At 31.4% G+C, this 22,206-nt stretch overlaps 1 protein-coding gene across 1 annotated transcript; it reads left to right on the forward strand.

The window, feature by feature from the left end:
- The first annotated feature begins 4,242 nt into the window (after positions 1-4,242).
- LOC134716585 (major facilitator superfamily domain-containing protein 12-like) lies at positions 4,243-21,961 on the forward strand. The gene is made up of 11 exons (XM_063579597.1): positions 4,243-4,439; positions 10,129-10,561; positions 12,068-12,275; positions 12,803-12,923; positions 13,406-13,612; positions 14,557-14,649; positions 15,068-15,160; positions 15,930-16,103; positions 17,789-17,883; positions 18,625-18,815; positions 21,825-21,961. Exons 2-11 carry the CDS (start codon positions 10,294-10,296, stop codon positions 21,959-21,961), a joined length of 1,587 nt encoding a protein of 528 aa, XP_063435667.1. The 5' UTR covers positions 4,243-4,439; positions 10,129-10,293.
- Positions 21,962-22,206: the final 245 nt, after the last annotated feature.

The following is a 22,206-nucleotide window of genomic DNA, read 5'->3' on the forward strand; positions in this document are numbered from 1 at the left end:
CTTTCCGATTTTATGTTATTCAGTTAGGGGGTTTATTCATTAAAAAAGATGGTATTTTCCAGTGTTCGGACAATTATAACTAAAAAAAAATTTCAGCAGTTTTCATGATACTTTGATGTATTGTTTATATATATATAATATGACATTGAGAAGTTATAGAATATTTAAAAATTTCAAAAAGGCAACGGGCGTATCATGCGCTCATGGCGTAGCTGTTTATTTGTTATATAATACTTTTTTTCAGCATTTATTTTTGTACAGTTATAGAAACTCACACAGGCTGGTCATTTAAATAGTGTGTAATAAAATGGAAATGAGGAATATGTCAAAGAGACAAAAATGATATCTAGTAAAAAATCAAGGGCAGCTATGGTATCAAAGAGTTTCTACTGAAAAATGACCTTAAAGAGTTTTAATATATATATATATATACAACTCGTCTAAACATCAACCCAACAATGTTAGATCTGTAAATTTGCTTTCGCAAATTTTTGGTTCTTCCCTCGCCGGGATTCGAACCCATGCTACTGTGATATCGTGACACCAAATCGCCTGCACTGCAGCCGTCCCGCTAGACCACACGACCACCTGGGCTCTCAAAAAAAGAGCTTTCGGTGGCCATATGTTACCTTTCCACGTCAGTTTTAATCTAGCGGCGTACTACAGTACATGATATATAAGGCATGAAGATGTTATTGTTACAGATCAGCTAAATTATCTATAGTAAAGGATCCTACAAATTCATGTAAGATACAGTCACAGAAAATAATTATATGCATAAGTACGTCTGAGTCAGTGACAACCGTACAACAGATGTATCCATCGGATCGCCATCAATGATGGTGATACATGGCTGTGTACATAATGTATATACAACTCGTCTAAACATCAACCCAACAATGTTAGATCTGTAAATTTGCTTTCGCAAATTTTTGGTTCTTCCCTCGCCGGGATTCGAACCCATGCTACTGTGATATCGTGACACCAAATCGCCTGCACTGCAGCCGTCCCGCTAGACCACACGACCACCTGGGCTCTCAAAAAAAGAGCTTTCGGTGGCCATATGTTACCTTTCCACGTCAGTTTTAATCTAGCGGCGTACTACAGTACATGACATATAAGGCATGAAGATGTTATTGTTACAGATCAGCTAAATTATCTATAGTAAAGGATCCTACAAATTCATGTAAGATACAGTCACAGAAAATAATTATATGCATAAGTACGTCTGAGTCAGTGACAACCGTACAACAGATGTATCCATCGGATCGCCATCAATGATGGTGATACATGGCTGTGTACATAATGTATATACAACTCGTCTAAACATCAACCCAACAATGTTAGATCTGTAAATTTGCTTTCGCAAATTTTTGGTTCTTCCCTCGCCGGGATTCGAACCCATGCTACTGTGATATCGTGACACCAAATCGCCTGCACTGCAGCCGTCCCGCTAGACCACACGACCACCTGGGCTCTCAAAAAAAGAGCTTTCGGTGGCCATATGTTACCTTTCCACGTCAGTTTTAATCTAGCGGCGTACTACAGTACATGATATATAAGGCATGAAGATGTTATTGTTACAGATCAGCTAAATTATCTATAGTAAAGGATCCTACAAATTCATGTAAGATACAGTCACAGAAAATAATTATATGCATAAGTACGTCTGAGTCAGTGACAACCCTACAACAGATGTATCCATCGGATCGCCATCAATGATGGTGATACATGGCTGTGTACATAATGTATATACAACTCGTCTAAACATCAACCCAACAATGTTAGATCTGTAAATTTGCTTTCGCAAATTTTTGGTTCTTCCCTCGCCGGGATTCGAACCCATGCTACTGTGATATCGTGACACCAAATCGCCTGCACTGCAGCCGTCCCGCTAGACCACACGACCACCTGGGCTCTCAAAAAAAGAGCTTTCGGTGGCCATATGTTACCTTTCCACGTCAGTTTTAATCTAGCGGCGTACTACAGTACATGATATATAAGGCATGAAGATGTTATTGTTACAGATCAGCTAAATTATCTATAGTAAAGGATCCTACAAATTCATGTAAGATACAGTCACAGAAAATAATTATATGCATAAGTACGTCTGAGTCAGTGACAACCCTACAACAGATGTATCCATCGGATCGCCATCAATGATGGTGATACATGGCTGTGTACATAATGTATATACAACTCGTCTAAACATCAACCCAACAATGTTAGATCTGTAAATTTGCTTTCGCAAATTTTTGGTTCTTCCCTCGCCGGGATTCGAACCCATGCTACTGTGATATCGTGACACCAAATCGCCTGCACTGCAGCCGTCCCGCTAGACCACACGACCACCTGGGCTCTCAAAAAAAGAGCTTTCGGTGGCCATATGTTACCTTTCCACGTCAGTTTTAATCTAGCGGCGTACTACAGTACATGATATATAAGGTATGAAGATGTTATTGTTACAGATCAGCTAAATTATCTATAGTAAAGGATCCTACAAATTCATGTAAGATACAGTCACAGAAAATAATTATATGCATAAGTACGTCTGAATCAGTGACAACCCTACAACAGATGTATCCATCGGATCGCCATCAATGATGGTGATACATGGCTGTGTACATAATGTATATACAACTCGTCTAAACATCAACCCAACAATGTTAGATCTGTAAATTTGCTTTCGCAAATTTTTGGTTCTTCCCTCGCCGGGATTCGAACCCATGCTACTGTGATATCGTGACACCAAATCGCCTGCACTGCAGCCGTCCCGCTAGACCACACGACCACCTGGGCTCTCAAAAAAAGAGCTTTCGGTGGCCATATGTTACCTTTCCACGTCAGTTTTAATCTAGCGGCGTACTACAGTACATGATATATAAGGCATGAAGATGTTATTGTTACAGAAGAGCTAAATTATCTATAGTAAAGGATCCTACAAATGCATGTAAGATACAGTCACAGAAAATAATTATATGCATAAGTACGTCTGAGTCAGTGACAACCCTACAACAGATGTATCCATCGGATCGCCATCAATGATGGTGATACATGGCTGTGTACATAATGTATATATATATATATATTCGCATTCTAACTTTTTTTAAATGCTCATTTAATGAGGTGTGTGATTTTTTCTGAATAAGACTATGTCAGGCAAAGTTGTATATAGGATAGAAAATCAAAAACACCAATTATAAGCATGCACTTTATCAAGTACCTCGAACCAATTTTGACACTCCAAAAGTATTTTATTCCACTATTTTCAAAGGCCTTATTTGAACAATTTTTTATCAGGTTTTTGATTGTCATGACCAAGTTTACTAGTACGTAGAATACGTAGTTTAGTAGGAGAACAATGGCTTGAAGACGAAATAAATATTTGTTTGTAATGAGTTATGTGCAGCTTCGGAACCCAGTACATGTTGGGAACTTTCATTGTACAATGTATTTGGTTCTGCTTTGAAAAGAGCTGAGTGTATGTACCATATAATATAAAAGGTTAACTGGTTGTATTGACCTAGTGCTTAATTGAGATCCTTGTCAGATATTCCTGGCCATATGTTTTCCTTTTTGTCATATTAAAAATTGTTCTAATTTAATATGACCGTACGGGAAACAAGGCATTATCCTCATACAAAAAATAAGATAATCCTAAATAAATGTTCCAAAAAAAAAATGGACAAAGGATAATCATAAGATATACTGGAATTGTCCTGGACCTCACTTCTGTGTCGGGTAAAATTAGGTTAATGGAATCCTTCTCCGAATACGGGACCAACATATTACGGTAGTGGTAGACTCCAATATCCAATGATCATCAATTATTTCTACCGATTTTGGCTGTTAAAAAAATGCTAACAATCCAATTTTTAATAACAGTTAACAGCAAAAACATTATCACAATAACAGATAACAATTTAAAGAATTAAAATGCCCCATTACAGCATAACAGCTAAACCCCTTGCCCCCCCTAATTAAGCAAGGATTTGTATAGTAAGGAACTTTAGACTTATTTATTCATTAAACTTTAACTACGCGGCATAACACAGAACAATCAATTTAATTCACTTCTCGATTCACTTGTGTTATTATCTCGAGGTTTTTTTTATCAGTTTTTTTAATCTCCTTGCAAGGCCATAGCGCATGTTCATATAAAGACTTGTGTTTTTTTAGACAGTACGGGATTGTATTCGAATGTACTTTTTTGGCGGGAATATTTCACAACGTGCACGTGACATAGGATAAATCACATGATGTAAAAATGACAGATGGGAGTGAAATGTAAACTAACTTGTTTAACATGTGATAAATTGATATAATTTGAGGAAAACAACGTGCAGATCATGTGTTACACTTTTGCTACATTGGTATATTTGTGACTACTATAATTATAATATAGTATACAATAGTTAAGCTTTACCGACATGTTTGTGGTAAGTTACATTTGTACTAACAAGGTTACTAAAGTCTTATTTTTAAATAGTCTCAATTTCTTTACAATAACAATATACACAAATATTCAATTTGATTTATCAGCTTTTTATTTATGATTTACTACTTTTTAATAATCATAATATTATTATACAGGTGCCAGGTCATATATGTATTTCAGCAGTCTCACTAATTAGCGACAACAAGAATTTTAGCGACAACAAGCGTCAACAAGCGACAAGAACCGACAACAAGAATTATTTTAGCGACAGCAAGCGACAAGAAACTATTTAGCGACAACAAAACATTTTTTTTTAATTAAAATAAATGATTGCAAAAAATATTAAAAGAATATGCAAAAGAAAATAATTTTTATTTTATCATTTATTATGTATAACAGCTAGTATTACGTTTAATTATTGTATTATGAGATTACTTTAAAGTTTTCCTTGTGTTTTAGAATATATCATTTATCTTATAATTTGTTTTTTAAAACTCTTTTCGTTTATTTATACTTTGACTAAATTGATGAAAACAGATACATGTACATCCATTATCTTATACATATTCATCATATTTAGAAATAAAAAAAGAAGCTCAATCTCTTTCTTCTTCACAAATGTTTAATATCTTCATCTACCAATATACTAATATAAACTTCACAATCTCTTTCTTCCTCGCAAAAATTAAACATATCTTCTCGTAAATTTAAAAAAAAAACTTGACATACAAATTTCTTTATATCTAAAATCTAATATTTAATAAAAAAAAATGTTTTCTTGTCGCTAAATAGTCTTCTTGTCGCTTGTTGTCGCTAAAATAATTCTTGTTGTCGCTTCTTGTCGCTTGTTGACGCTTGTTGTCGCTTCTTGACGCTTGTTGTCGCTAATTAGTGAGACCCTATTTCAGTATGGTAACGACTCCGGGAAATGAGTTCTAAAACACAATGCCAAATTATAAAGCTGCCAGAAGACATCTTTATGGCTGAACCCCCCTTTGTTTACACACTGATTTGTATAATCTACTATCATCCTCAAAATATGTTCTGAGTGCAGACAAACAAGTGTATCATTGATGTTTTTATATGGCTTGGATGGACCAAACTTGATCCATAGACATTTTACAAACAATTTAGATTTAAACAGATCTACCCCAAATTTTTGTAATTCTTAATACCAGTGACTGTAATACATTTTGTACATCTCAAATATTCCCTTTTATACATCTTATTTAGAAAAAGTATGGAATTACCATAAATTAAGTGACTAAATGACTAATTCATTTGTAATTGTTGTCAATTTTGGAAATAAAACATGTTAAACTGACCATTTAAATCATCCACTATCCAGCTATTAATCATCTGAAGAATTTTCGGCTTCCTTTACAACATTTATGAGAATGGTCTTCAGGAAACGATGATAGTCCGTCAGGAGGGGACGATAAATGACTGACCCATGTTAAGAGAGAGAGCCATAACTCTGGCATGTAAAAGACACTCTTCTGATTTCGAAAAAGAGCAGGCTAATACCACTACAAGGCAGCACTTGCATCGGCAAAGTGGAAGGGATTAATATAAGTTGCAATAACTTATTTACCATTCCACTATAAATAAATATGTTTAAACTATACTATCATCATCTCTGTAACAGTAACCCTATGAACCTTTAATAAGACCGTGTATACAGACATGTGTGAATAAGCAGCCAAACACATTTATAACTTTATTAACTTACTTTCATTCTCTATTCAATCTATCTATGTCATCTATTTACATTTCACTTAGTCTTTCACTTTCACTTTTCACTTTCTTTTATTTAAAGATAATTAACGTCGTCATACATACAAATGTAACAACCATTATTGTAACATTACTAAAATTCCTGTCAACTGTCATTACAGCAAAATGTGTAGTTTCACTGGGTTTTTTTCATGGATAAACTTGTCCTGCATGAAGACACCATGCTTGCTAGCAACTGTCAAAACTAATAAAACTTTTGCAATGCGGTAAAAACATTTGTGTGCTGTTGTCATTTGTATTATAAACATGATATTAAAATTATTATTGTTTAACTTCGAAAACAATATTATTTATGTTACAAAATGTATAACAGATTTGTATCGTGTTGTATTGGTAATTTTTGTGACAAAATCATATGACATACATTGTATGACTGGTACTTTTTTCTCAACATGGTTTAATGTTTATCTTTATATTTTTTTTTACTATGAATGCGCACATACATGTATGTATGATATTTTACTATTTTTTTTGGTGAATCATACATGTACATGTAGCATTATTATTTCAAGTTATTTCTTACACCACTCAGGTCTTTTCCAAAGGAGGGGTATACTGTTTCACTCTTATCTGTATCTGTCAATTATTCATATAATTGCAAAAGGGAGCTATCTAAAATCGTAAAATCAATGAGCCATCAACATTCATCACCCTTTTATTAAAAAATACTATCAAAACCTTTATTTTAAATTATTCCTGGCATTGTTGCCAATTGGCTTCCTAAAAACATTAATCTGCAGATTTTTATGTCAAAAGTATTGGTAACCATTCTATGAGGACATGATTTACTCATTACTGCATGAGAAGTGCATTTTCAATTTCATCTAATATGAATCAACTTCCCTTTTACGAAATGCTTAGTCATAATTTTAACTTAATTATCACTAATTACTTGGTAAACAGGAAGTTTATTATGAATGTGTCTTACTTCGGATTCGTTTGTTTAAACATGTTAAATATGTTAACTCGTGAAAACCATGGTATATTTATAGTACTTGATAAAAGATGAATATATGAAAATGCATTTCTTTTTCACAACTAATTATCAAGACTAGAAAACATATTTTTGCTTAAAAATTCTAACAAGTAAAAAAAAAATTTCTGTTATAATTCTACATATACATGTATATCTGTATTTTTTAATCTACATTGTAAAATAATAACTTACATAAATTTTACTTGTTAAAAGATACTGTAAAATTGCAATATGAATCATTTAATCATTGTCTTGACCTCATTGGAACACAGGATTCATCTTCAATAAGCATAATTTTAAGGGATTCGTCTCCACTAGTTGAACGTAAAAAGACTAAAGTCTTGAGAAGTATTAGTTATAAATTTATCCTGTAGGTGACATTTGAGCCATCTAACCACACTATTTCATTTAACATGTTAAAAAATACTATCATGCAAAAATTCATAGAAACCTGAAAAAGTAAACCATTATCTGATTATATTAGAATTTCACCAAATTCTTTCGCACAAAATGGAATATCTCAGAAATCCTGTTCAGTGGCGGATCCAGAAATTTTCTTAAGTGGGGGCCCACTGACTGACCTAAAAGGGGGCCCGATTCATTCATGTTTCAGTGATTCCCTATATAAGCAACCAAATTTTTTCCCAAAAAGGGGGGACCTGGGCCCCCTCCCCTAAATCCGCCTCTGCTGTTCTTATATATACATGATATATATATACTCTCCCTAAAAAAAAATCCTGAAAATTTTTGAAATTTAGTTTTAGAAAGTCCTGGGATAACCCAAGAAAATATCTCAGAAAGTCCAAGGAAGGTCCTAGAAAGAATAGATTTTTGAAAGGGAATTACAGGTAATTTATTCTACTAATGATAATGACTACCTTGAATTCTGGATCATAAGTCAGTAATTCAGATTAAGCTAAATTTGAAAAATCATGACAGTTTAATAACAACATGCAATTTATTTGTGTATTGAAGATGAAGCCTCTAACCTGATAATGTGAGGTTGCATACAATGTTGATAATTTAAACATTGCCATTTTAAAACAGTAGGAAATCTTAGTAATGCGACTTAATTCAATTTTAAAAGTAAGAGTAGCGTGGCAGCACATATAAACTGCCAATAAGGTAAATATTAGGTGAAACTATAAAGAAATTGTGTTGAAAACATTTGTAAAAATAGAGGGATCTATGCTTGTGTTCGTTGTTTAATCATAAAAGTTGAAGATGTCATAATTGACTTTACAATAAAAGTTTGCATATATTATGTATATACATAATATATATATAACAATACAGACCATGCAGACTGTCATTTACCTAGAATTTAAAATAGTACAGGTAAAATATGTCGGTGTTACATGTACATGTACATTGCATTGAAATTGTTTTTATTAAATCAAACAAAGGAGATATCATGTATATCATGTCTATATTATAATGTAATTGATGAATCCGTTAATTCAGGTTGTTGTTTAGGGGATTTGTGTCAGGTAAACAAGGTACAAAAAAATGTACATGTAACATCTTTAGGTATCATGTGTTTATGAATCACACGACCTTCAGGATCTTTGATCATTTTTTTATCAAATTTCATTTTGAAAAAGAAGTTTGATCATTTGATTTCGTATATAATTATGATCATGATAAAAGTATGAATGTTTAATTTGCATTTATATCTTACTTTGGAAAATCCAATCTGGGCTCACACAAAACAATCTCTTTTGCAAATGCAATTTAAAAAAACACTTGGTGTGAATTAAGCTCTTTATCTGCAAGTTTAGAAAAAAAGAATGAAATCAAAGCAAACAATGTCGGAATGATCCTTACAACTTAAACAGTTGTTTCTTATGTCCTAATGAAAAGTCCAATATAATTTAAGGTAAGATTTGTGGTAACTGGAAGATAACTGTATTGATATCAGGGAATACCACTGATTCATTTGAGTGTTTGAAATCAGCTAAATTAACTGTGTTGATTATTGGTGGATCCAGGGGAGGGTTCTGGGGGTTGGACCCCTCCTTTTTTTGGACGATCAATCGCTTGAATGGTGACACATAATTGGAACCCCCCTTTGTCCTGGGTTGGGACCCCCCCTTTTCAAATGGCTGGATCTGCCCCTGTCGTGCCTGTTGATGCAAACTTATTTTGAGCATTTTACTGATCGTCATCAATTTAAAAAGTCCTATCTTAGTTGAATCAAAACCTTAGTTGAATCAAAACTTAATTAATATTTGCGTTATTTTTTTCTTATGCAATTATATTAACAAGAATTGTGGGCTTCAATTTAAATTTAAAAACTGTCTTCAGGTCAAAATTTCCATTTCATCTCAATGAGATATAATTGGATTTTGAAATACATATATTAAAATCAAATGATGCAATAATGTTCTTGAATAATTTCAAGGTGATGTAAGACGGTGTTCATATGTCATGTAATTGTAAATTGTAATTTTCTGTTTTGCCTATATATATATATATATATATATATATCTATTTCTTTTTTTTCTTCCTGAAAATTGCACCAATAATAATAATGAATTGCTAGCTTGATTTTACTCCTTTAAGTTGCTTTAACTTTATCATGTTAATGGAGTACCAGAATGGTCTAACATAGATAAGGCATATTAAGGAAACCTGTCAAAAAATTGTATTTTGGAGTCAAAAGACGTTATATGAAAAAGTTTATTGTCAAGATAACTGTATTTAAGATGAGGGTACAGATTTTTAATAACTTCCATCTCTGCATTTAATAATGTATACAATATGTACTTTGACATCATGGTTATAAACAGGATACAATTTATTTATATAGAAATTGATAAAGAAGTTTATGAATCAGGAAGTTATTTTACTTCTTACCCTTTATGATAAGTAGGTACATTTGTACATGTACCTAAATGTTTTTATATATTTACAGGTGAAAAATTTCTGTTATAAAGTAGTGCTAGCATAAACAACAATTATGAAAGACCAGTAACCATAATACCTGAAGATTTTATATATACTGAAGTACAGCTAGAATTCAAGTCACCTGTAATACTCATCATTTTCTCATCATAGTCTCAAACATAACCGTCTCACAATGTCTTCAATGGTCCACAAACTTCCAGTGTCTCAGAGACTTGGTTTCAGTATTGGACATGTTTTAAATGATCTGACAGCTTCCATGTGGTTTAGTTATTTGATAATATACTTTCACCAAGTGAAAAGATTCAATAATATTTTAGCAGGATTATTAATGTTAATAGGACAAGTTAGTGATGCTATGTTCACTCCGTTCATTGGTTTTGAATCAGACAGTACTGTGGGGATATGTAACTTAGGGAAAAGAAAATCCTGGCATTTTGTTGGTAAGTTTTATCATTGATTGAGCTTGTGACCATGTCAAAATCAGAGTAAAACTAGTGTCTATCATTGTATTAGGTCGGTTGCAATAACTTGAAGTGGTCAGAAAAATCTTAGCTCAACTAGCAATGACTAGTCAAAATGATTATGATGTCTTCTGCAAAAAATTGAAATAGCCTTTCAAGACATAATTATTTGAACTATAGCTCTAGTATTATACATGAACGTTGCTGTATGAAACTGTATAACAATCGGGTATGAATTTCAAGACATACATTATGATCCGAGGACTTTGATATATAGGACAAATTTGATAATCATGATAGAACTCAATTAATGATTCTTACGTGATGTAATTCATGTTAGAGGTAAAATCACAATGAAATGTAAACATTTTGGATACAATATCTCTATAGATTAGTAAAAACAAGTTCAATTTAGTACAATATCTCTATAGATTAATAAAAATAAGTTGATTAAGTAATACCATGTTTACATTAAGGTATAACATGTATTTATCTTTGTTTACAATATATTTAGGCCAATTGATAATTTTAACATTCAGATGATATCAAGGTAAAAAAACAATCAATTAAAGTATATTATTGTATATAAACATAAATTAGCCACACAGATATCATGCTACTATCACCATATACATTGATATAGGTAATAAGTGCATCACTGCAAGCATCAAACACCTTTATTATGTACAACAAACTGAATATCTGCATGGCAGCCATTAGTGCCATGACAAGTGCATGTTGTCACAAAATGATAACTTTGTTTTTATTAAAGATCACATAAAGACAGAAAACAACCAAACTCAATTATGTCCTGTTGGTACAAGGAACATTGTAATATGTTCCATGGCTGACTTTAGTCACATATTATAAGTTTTATGGTTCGCTACTGACCCCATACGGATCCATAGAGGGTTAGTAAAATCCATAGGGGGTGAGGCCGGAGGCCGAGTCCCCTATGAATTTTATTCACCCTCTATATACGGATCCGTAGGGGGTCAGTAGTTAACTGTATAACGAATTTATCGGAAGCTGGATTTTTTCTGCGGCGTTTTGTTGAAAAATAAACAATGAAACACAACAACATTAAAAGATGACGCCATTAACGCGTCATGAACCCCATATGAAACTTACTTACCCTATACGGTCTCATAGGGGGTCACCATGTGACGGCATTTAACCAATCACAACGTGATGATTCATCTGTGGTCCGATAAATACTTTTGGTTATTTTCTTGGTGAATTTGCTTTTTATGAGTGATTGTTGGAAGTCTTTTTTATTTGCCTTGACCATAACTTTATCCTTATCAAGGAAGATGATAAAACATGGAGCAGGGGACTCTCATATCACTGATAGTCTCATCATATACTAATTCAAGAAAATATCTGAAACATCAACAAAATTATTTTTTTAAAAACTTGGAACTTTTGATATCTTGTATCATATGTTACTTTTTATGTATTTATGTATGGTTTTATATTTTTCAGGTACTTTATGTGTAATAGGAAGTTTTCCGTTTGTCTTTAACAAGTGTATAGAGTGTGAAAACTCTCCAGACTGGGCACAATTTATCTACTATGCACCATTTGTTGTCATTTTCCAGTTTGGCTGGGCGTCTGTACAGATTAATCATTTATCTCTTATACCAGATCTGACGCCAGACGAGGGAGAGAGAGTAGAACTCAATGGAATGAGGTATTGTATCATTGCTTACACTACTGCTAATACTAGATAAATATTCCTTGTTTTGGCCCTTTTGGGTAGAAATTGCAGGCTTAAGCTTGATATTCATTTCTTCCAGGGTTTATGAAAAAGAAGATTTAGTATGATTGTCAATGAGAAAACTCTTCACAAGAGACAAAATGACACAAAAAATAACTACTAGTCTCTGTTAGGCCTTCAACAATGAGAAAAGCCCATCCTGCATAGTCAGCAGTATTTGTCATGCTTTCAGTCTTTGATATTTAAAACAACATAGTGCACTGAAGTGAACATTCTTTTGCTCATATTCAAGCAATTTGATAATTAAATTTTTGAAAGTGAGGTGTATTTGTATAATCATATTTGTAAAGAACAACTTGTTGAGAATTTTTTTTTTATTTAAACAATATGTATGGTGTATGAAAATTTTGTAAAAATATTTTTTCAAACCTCTGTATTGCCTTCAGTCGTTGGATACTAAACTTGTTGAAATTAAATGTGTTTATGATTTTTTTTTTCAGATATGCATTTACAGTTATATCCAATTTAATAGTATTTGGTGTGTTTTGGTTGTTATTTGATCTGAATGATGGGAGCAAAGATGCTACAATGTTAAGTCACACAGATAGTGATAGATTTAGGGTAGGTTAAGTACAGCTTCAATTCATGTGATATTAGTCCACTTCGATAGTAATAGTTAGGATAGGATTTATAGTACTGCTTCAAGCTTTGAGGATAAACTGGAAATTATCATGATTATATATGTAGTAGTAATACATGTACTATAAAACAATATATATGATGTTGTAAGTTGATGTTATTATGCCCCTGCTCTACATTTCAGGTTCTTTGACAAAATTTATTCAGAAATCTATAATATGTCAAAAATTTAATTACAATCCAAATCCAGACTGGTATCAAGCTTGAATAAAGTGTCCATTTTTGCCCCAACTGTTCAGGGTTGGACCTCTGTGGGCGTATTTTGATGCGCTCAGCAAAGCAATTTATTTATCTTTACAAGGGTATGATAAGTGAGCAAAACCTTATTGTAGATATTTTTTGCGTACATGGAAACAATATGCTTATATTTATCAGTTTTCATAACAAAACATATTTTTTTGTAGAATCTTGTATTTATAGCAGTAGCCATAGGGATAGTATTTAGTTTTATATTTCACTTGGTTGTTAGGGAGAAAGTGAAATGTAATCAGGAGATGGTAGGAGAGGAACCAGGGTCATCAGAAAATCTTGTTTCTACCATTGAAGCTTCTATGCTTCAGAAAACATTAATGACGTGGAGATGCTGGTTAAAAGAATTTCAATTTTATCAGGTAAAATATTTGATTTTCACCTACTTAATGTTTGGTATTAGATATTAGTTTTGTTTTGCCTGAGTCCAAAGTCAAACAGGCGAGACCCAGGCATTATTTTTTAGTGTCAGCAAATTTATTTTCAAAATTTGTTATAAGTTTGTGATTGGGTTTAAAACTCTGATGAGAGACTTCTCTTAGCATTTTTTTTAGTTGTGAAATTGCAGTGAAGGTGTATTCGTGAGAGTAAGAAAGTTACTCAGAGACAATTATTATATAAAGGATTTACTTTAAAAATAGGTCACTATGATCTGCATGTTATACTTTCAAAAAACACTGAGTTCAGGTATAACTTTACTTATGAATATGAGGCAGGCATAACCTGTGAATGGGGAAGAAGTCTGTATGTTTTTTTTTTTAAAGCAAACATGTTTATAAGAGAAACGGAAATCCCACAACGTTTCCAATTTTGGTTATGTTGTTAGGGATTTAGTTGAGATGTTATTTAAGTTATGACGTCATTTTCAATATAAACAAAGAAACGCTGTCATTAGGTAATGTCTTGTTTATGAGAAACAATTTTTAAAAATGAATTTTTATTGAGTTCCTTTCTTAGACTGATAAATAAACATTTTATCCAGTCTTATGCAAACAAGACAGGAAACGGGAGTAGATTTCTGCTCAGATCCAGAAATTCCAAAACGCAACAAAATTTATTTTGAAAGATTTTGAGTTTATTAGTACAATGTCGTACAATGAAAAATTCAGGAAATTTTCCCTATTTTTTTTTTCTATTATTGAATTTTCTACTGTTAAAGGGGACTTCTTCTCCATATTAAAGAACAGTTTTAATGATAGTGATGACATTTTATTGCCTACTAATAACAATGTTTACTTTGTAATTGTAGATTAGCCTTTATTTTTAATTTTTTTTTGTATTTCACGCTTTTGTTTTCTTTTGTCAGATTGCTGTTATATATATGTGCACAAGACTATTTGTAAATGTATCACAAATTTACCTACCTCTTTACATCACAGAAACATTGCAGATGGAAAAGGTAATATATAAAAATTCTTTAAATTTAAACATGATGAAAGAATGTGTCGCTACAAAAAAATGATTAATAGTTTAAAAAAACTTTTTTGAAATTAAATTTTGATTGAGGCTCACATATAATTGAATTCTTAAATTATAATATTCATCATTGCAAAATTTGGAGACGGTCCAAATGCAAAATTCATTTAATATAGTTGTTTGGAACATATAGAAGACAACTTGTATTTATATTGGTGCAATATTCATCTTTTAGCAGGCTGTATTAACATATCTTAAATAACTTAATGTTTCTGATTTGAAAGTATCAATTTAAGATTTATACTATAACTTGTGAACAGCAGCCAGTCTACTTCAGTATTAAAGTTAGAAACCTCTGACTCAATATTTATAAATAATCAATGATTCTTTTGTATCTATAGGACAATGTAGCTGTAATGCCTTTAGTGGTTTATGTCAGTGGATTTTTTACATCACTTGTTATGAGACCAATGAATAAAAAAATAGGAAGAAAGGTAAATAAAAATGGTGATAGAAATGTTTGCTTTGATTTCACATATGTAAATAGCTAGAGCAAACAAAGTATATAAAACTTATATTTTTTTCTGTAAGACATTATATTATAAGTACCATGGCCAAAGCAAATAGGCCATACATCCATGGAAATATAAATAACTTGTTCCAAATTTAGGATTTTTAACACATGTTACAGTTAAACTGGAAACCAATGTCCAACTAATCACATATTTACCACAGCTTCCTATTTTGTCAGTAAAAAATATTCAGAACACTAAGACCAAAACTGTTCAATGCTAACCTGACATATACATTGTACATATTATGTTATAAAATTTAGTGGTCAGTACCTACAGATCTGAATAAATGAAACAAAACAAGGGCTAATGAATTCTATCATTAGACAACTGAGTCAGAATGTTTTACATTCATGAAATATGACTACCAAATATAGAGCTATTGAGCTATTCCATATAAATGAGTACATGTACTAGAGAGATGTGTCTTCCAAACCCTCACCTAGCTGACATGCTTTGGATAATTTTGCATATGATCATATGGGTATGATGGGTATCAGAGCAAATTTTCACACTATAATGCACAATGACAATTTATAATATTGTCTTGGTGTTTGGTTCTGAAACAAACTGCCTTGGAACCACTCCATTCAAATTTTCTGGAATAGCCTGAAATAAATTTACACTTATATCCTCCAAATTTATAAATCAAAGTAACTTTTAAAATAAAAACAAACACATATATTTACAGGCCACATATCTAGTTGGGATTGTGTTTGGTGTGTCAGCCTGTGTATGGATGTTTTTCTTAACAGAATCAACATCTAAACAAACTTATGGTGCTGCTGTTTTACTTGGAATAGGAGGATCTACAATGTTAGTTACCTCCCTTTCTATGACTGCTGATATGATTGGAGAAAACACAGTAAGAAATTACTTATATATGTGCTGAAGATATTTTCGTGGTATTTGAAACTTACAGATGTGACAGACAAGTTGTTTACAATAGAATGTACCGGTATAAGAAGGCTTCCGACAAAATGCAGTCTAACTTGTGTAGAAAATATACAGATCATATAAAATTTAGCATTACATCTTTTTGAGAAATGTTATTTTGGAAATAACATAAAAAAAGTTGTATTATTACATCTAAATTTCCTTTACTGTGCCTATCCAATAAGCTTTGTGGTAGTGAATTACCTATTGCCTGACCAGTTTAAAAAATTGTCAATACAATTTGTCCATTTAAATTGTACAATAGGTATTGTGAGAGCTATTATCAACAGGTGGTCACTTAACTACCTGTAGATTTATTTACCTGGTTTGTTTTTGACAGAGCTAATTTAAATGAATGATACATGTAGCTAGCTTGCTTTCCTCATGTTTAATGTCCTGAATGAACTATTCTATTTAGGTATGGGACATTTTACATTAAATACAATATTTGTTCTTTTTAATAAAGATATTTATTGTAAATTTATTCATTTTGCTTACAATCACAAATAAATCATTGCTGGTATATCCCACTTTCATAATGAAGAATAAAGCATTGAAATTTCTATTCACTAAGCCATTTGTACTTTTTTTGATATATTGAAAATAAATTTTTAACAGTAATTCCAATTGAAGTAGATCCTGAATATTAAATGAAACTCAGCATCACTACTATTCCATTTCAGGAATCTTAATACAACATGAAAATATATCCCATTAGAAAACATTACGCCACACATAATTCATCTTGTAGAATTATTCACAAATAGATGGGCTTATATCCAAAAAAATCCATTTCACAAACACTTTTATTCTATTCAGGAATCAAAAACTTAAATACATCCCACATTAAAAACACCATGAAGCAAACATATATCTCCTTTTTTAGAAACTAAATCCACTGATTGAAATTTCCATCTTGACTTTTTAGAGACACAAAAAGAAATGGCTTAAAATGTCCCATCTCTAAATAGAATAGTCTATTCAGGACATTGGTCATGATGCATGAAGAAAGCAAGCTAGCTATCGGTCATATAAATTTTACCTTTTAGTGAAGATTTTTTACTGGGTAGTAAAATGACCACCTGTTGATGAGCTCTCACAATACCTATTTTACAATTTAAATGGACAAATTGTGTTGACAATTTTTTATTCTGGTCAGGCAATAGGTATTTAAATACCTCAAAGGTGATGGGATAATGACAGTAAATAAGTTTACTTTTGAATAGAAAAAACCCTTGGTTAAACATTGTTTTTAATAAGCTTAATATACTATTGTAAATAGGAAGATGTGATATGATTGACAAGGCCACATCTCTCCACAACAGACCAACTAAAGGTCACTACATACCGCAAAGCAATGTTAACTAAACAAAACTCTGAAATGACAAATGTAAAACAATAAAAACTAGAAAACTAAACATGATGAAGGCCTTTACGTACAAAACAATAAACGAAAAAGCAAAGATGACATAAAGCAAATGGCAACCACTGAATTGTGTATTTATGTGTATCTTTATATTAATGAATAATGAGATAAAAAAAAAAAATAAGTATTTTTGTAAAGGTATTTTTGCTGAATAATAAATTCAAAAGTATTTTTATTTTTTCTATCAGGAAAGTGGTGGCTTTGTATATGGATCCATGAGTTTTACAGATAAATTATCAAATGGCCTAGCTGTTACATTAATCCAGTTTCTACATCCTTGCACGTAAGTTCTGAATTAAACCATACTCTGCAATTATTGAGTCTGATGGATCCCTGCAAGAACAAATTGAGTTTAATTTTTTATACAAGGCAAAAAGTGATCTGCTTCAGAGAAATCAGTTTTATTTATCATGTTTATACCCAAAAAACTTCAGGATTACACTTTTGATTAATAGAAAATAACGTTTTGAAACGCTTATAACTGTATAAAGTTTTAGTTGTTATAATCCTGGTACTTTTGATAACTATTAGTATCATGCTATTGACCTCTCTAGTTTTCTGAATTTACTCTAAAACTTTTACAGGATCTTTCCAATCAAGCTGTAAACCAATTTGTTTCCTCAACTTTATCATATTTATAATATTTTATTCATAATGTTTTAAAATATTTATAATAAACTGGAAGATGCCAAAAATATTACGGTACAATTGGGCAATTGTAGAAACAAAGAGTTTTTAAATTTAATGGTCAGTACGTCGGCTGAGCTTGCACATATGTACAAGGCACAGATTGATAATGGTCTCCAAAATTTGGGTATTTTCTCCAAAATTGCAGTTTTCTATGGAAATGAGATGATTGTTTTAAAGACAAATTTAGGAAATACAAAACACTATATGTATATGTCTAATCACAAATATTCCTGACAATGAATGATTTAAGAGGAGTTGCAGCTCAATGAAACCAGTCTCTTCCTTTAGAGGCATAACTATTTTTTTATAATCAATGTATTTTTTTTTATTACAGGGCCTGCTGTCCACACTGTAATGCCTATTACCGAACTATTTTGGCCTTTGTACCTGCTGGCGTAGCAGTGGTGGCATTTATAGGTTTATTAACATTAATACCTACAAAGATAGGAACACGTAAAAAACATTGTAAGTATCTTGCCTGTTATGATTTTAATTTTTGGGTTAAGTCCCCAATTCAGAAGAAAAGTCTATAAAAATGGAAAAATTGAAAAAACATACAACTCAAATTACTCAGATTATTTTAATTCTGTTGCATATGAAAGATTACAAAGCATCTATAAAACTTTTAGTTATAAAACAAATTTCTGATTTAAAGAATTTTTGCCCCTGACCTATATCATTAAACCGCTAAATCCTAACATTCAGTTTCATTTAAAAATAGGATGGCAAAAATATCCCTGAGTTTAACAGAAGGAAACTAGCTCTGCATTTCATTGAAGAAAAATTTTCTGAGTCACATAAACATGAAGAAAAAAACAACTCAACAAAAATACCAATTAAAAAAAGACTAAAATATGGGAAAAAAATGTATATACTAGATAAAAAAGTAATTTGGTTTCTCAGTGAATAGACAGGTGTTAGATCTACCTATTGCAAAACTAATTTGCCTCATGTCATATTGGTTATTAACATATTCAAAAATTTTATTATATTTTCTTTTCAATAATGTTCAAAGAATTCTGTTTTTAAAAAGTCATACTCCTTACTAAAAGTTTTAAATGTTTTTAACAGTAGTTGACAGGTAAATATTTAACAGCTGGATTGAGTAGATGTCAATGCATGTTGGTTTTTTTATGGAGAATTACAAATGTTGCTTATGACATGTATATTGCATGCTAACAGCTTTGTTTAATCAGGAACTGTTTGAGAAGCCCACAGTTGACTGGCATGCATGTTTTATTCAGTTAAAATAGGTCAGGGAATCCCAGAGTCAATTGTTTTATTACAGTCAGGTTAATTCATGGGAATCCCAAAGTCAATTTCCATGCATGTATTATCGAATCAGAAGTGTTATGTATTTGTACTTCTTGGTTATCTTTCTAACTTTAGATTAGTTGGGGGACTTTTTGGTTGTTTTTCCAGCAGTTCAATTACGCCACCATAAAACAATTCTTTGATTGATGTTGCCATCCCATTCCTTGTAGGGTTAGCTAGGTTGGGATGTTATTTTTTCTGCAAACAACATAAGTTGCATGTTTGAGACAAGAGCAAGAAAAAAAACCTTTTGAAGTTTTTGTCAGAAAAAATGTACTGTCCTTTCACAAATTATTGAAAAGTTTTTAACTTTGTGATTATTGCAATGAAAAGAACTTACATTCTGATATCAGTAAAAGTGTATGTAGATTTTTTCTAAATTTGCAAAAAATTAATCTAAAATTTTGTTACATTGTATTTTTTTATTAAGTATTAAAGCACTTGTTTCATTGTTTCCAGTGGATAGTTAACATGTTAGTTAGTTAGCATAGATAGTAAATTCAAGCATCCATATGACTCATTTATATGACTTGTGTTTTTTCTTCTTCAAAAGTTGAAAAAACTACTAAAGGATGTATTCCCAGATATTTCAGTCTCGTTCAGTCTCATTGAAATCTCGTTTAGGAATTATTTCCAAAACATGTGATATAAGTGGAAAATAGCAATGAATTTGATAATTAACATAATCAATTTTAACTCTGTGAAAAAATTGTGCAGAAGTTGAAATTTACATGATTTAAAATAGCTTTATAGTATTAAACATGTTAAAATAAAAATCTACATGGACCATATATATCCTTATAAAGTTATGCTTAGTTTGATCAAGTTTAGTATTCCTAACAACTTCTCTTTGAAAACATGAACAATTTTGTTTTAATAAATAGCTTGTTTTTTTTCAGCAACAAATGCTTGCATTGACTAACAGTAAACACTGGTTTAAAACATTGCTTATGAATATTTAACATTTTTTTTGTGTGCTTTCTAACAAAACCTTATTTTACAAAAACTTTGAAACTGATCAATCGAAATGAATATTCAATTCCCTTTCTAACAAAGCTTATTTAACAAAAGTTCTGAAACTAATCATATCACAATAAAAATTCAAATAATTTTATTTAGAAGTCTTGTAGAATGGTTCAATGATACATCACCCTAGAAACATACAAGTTTTACATGCTGCAACATAAATCAGCTGAGTTAGATTTCATTTACATTTATTTTTCTTTTAAAGGCCTTTTATTAATTATAATTTTATTTTTTAATTAATTTGGATAAAATTTGGGTCTTAGGTCTAAGATAGAAACTCACATTGATTTATTTATGTTATTTAAATTGATTCTTTTCTCCAATAGTACTTATAATTCCATTACAATTTGGTCACCATGACTTACGTTTCATAGCTTTTTTAAAATAAGAAGTGATGTGTATGATTGCCAAATAACTTAGAAGTAATCAATAAAATTGAGAATGGAAATGGGGAATTTACCAAAGAGACAACAACCCGACCATAGAAAAAACAACAGCAGAAGGTCGCCAACAAGTCTTCAATGTAACGAAAAATTCCCTCACCCAGAGGCGTCCTTCAGCTGGCCCCTAAACAAATAAATTCTTGTCCAGTGATAATGAACGCCATACTAATTTCCAAATTGTACACAAGAAACTAAAATTAAAATAATACAAGACTAACAAAGACCAGAGGCTCCTGAACTTGGACAAGCGCAAAAATGTGGCGGGGTTAAACATGTTAAACTATAGGTGACAATACAGCCTTCAACAATGAGCAAAATTGGTACTTCATTGCGAGCTATAAAGGGCCCAGATAAGACAAATGTAAAACAATTCAGTTTAGAAAGCTAACAGTTAATGTTCAAAGCAAAAACCAAAAAATGATAGTTAGCAACAAATGAGAACCACTAAATTACAAGCTTCTGATTTGGAACATGCACATACAAATTGTTGCAGGGTTAAACATTTTAAAGGGCACTTATTACCCCTTCTGATAATGGACAGTGGTGAAACATCACATCACAAGAACACATTGTACAAAGCAATAAATATATAAGCAAATGTTAATACTAATTTTAGATATTTGGTTGGTCCAAGTGATAACTATTTTTTTCAGCCATCTGTAATAAACATTTTCCTGATAATATTATGTAGTTTTGTCTATGATTATAATGTAATACATTTAATTATTATTTTTTTTTCTTCATTTTATAGTGAGGCGCTTGGAGCCGATTGTTAATAATGGTGCAGTGAAATCTCAGGAAAATAATACAAACATCTACTATGACACTGAAGATGATGTTAAACAGCCGTTACTTAGAAAGAAAACTCCTAGTATAAATAATAGCTGATAATTTTTTTTATTAAATTACATGCTATATCAAGAGCTGATTTACATTTCATAGGCTATATTTAACCATGCGTTTAATCTGTATATCTGCCAACTGTCACTATTTGTGGGCGATTTCCCCCATGAAGGCTCCCAAATTGAAATTTTGAAAGAGCAATTGTCAACAATTTTTAACAAAACAATTAATTTTATAATGGCTATAGGCTTACAAAAGAATGAAGAAGCCAAAAAACAACATTAAAATAT

The sequence above is a fragment of the Mytilus trossulus genome, chromosome 4 (genome assembly GCF_036588685.1).
Source record: "Mytilus trossulus isolate FHL-02 chromosome 4, PNRI_Mtr1.1.1.hap1, whole genome shotgun sequence".
NCBI lineage: Eukaryota > Metazoa > Mollusca > Bivalvia > Mytilida > Mytilidae > Mytilus > Mytilus trossulus.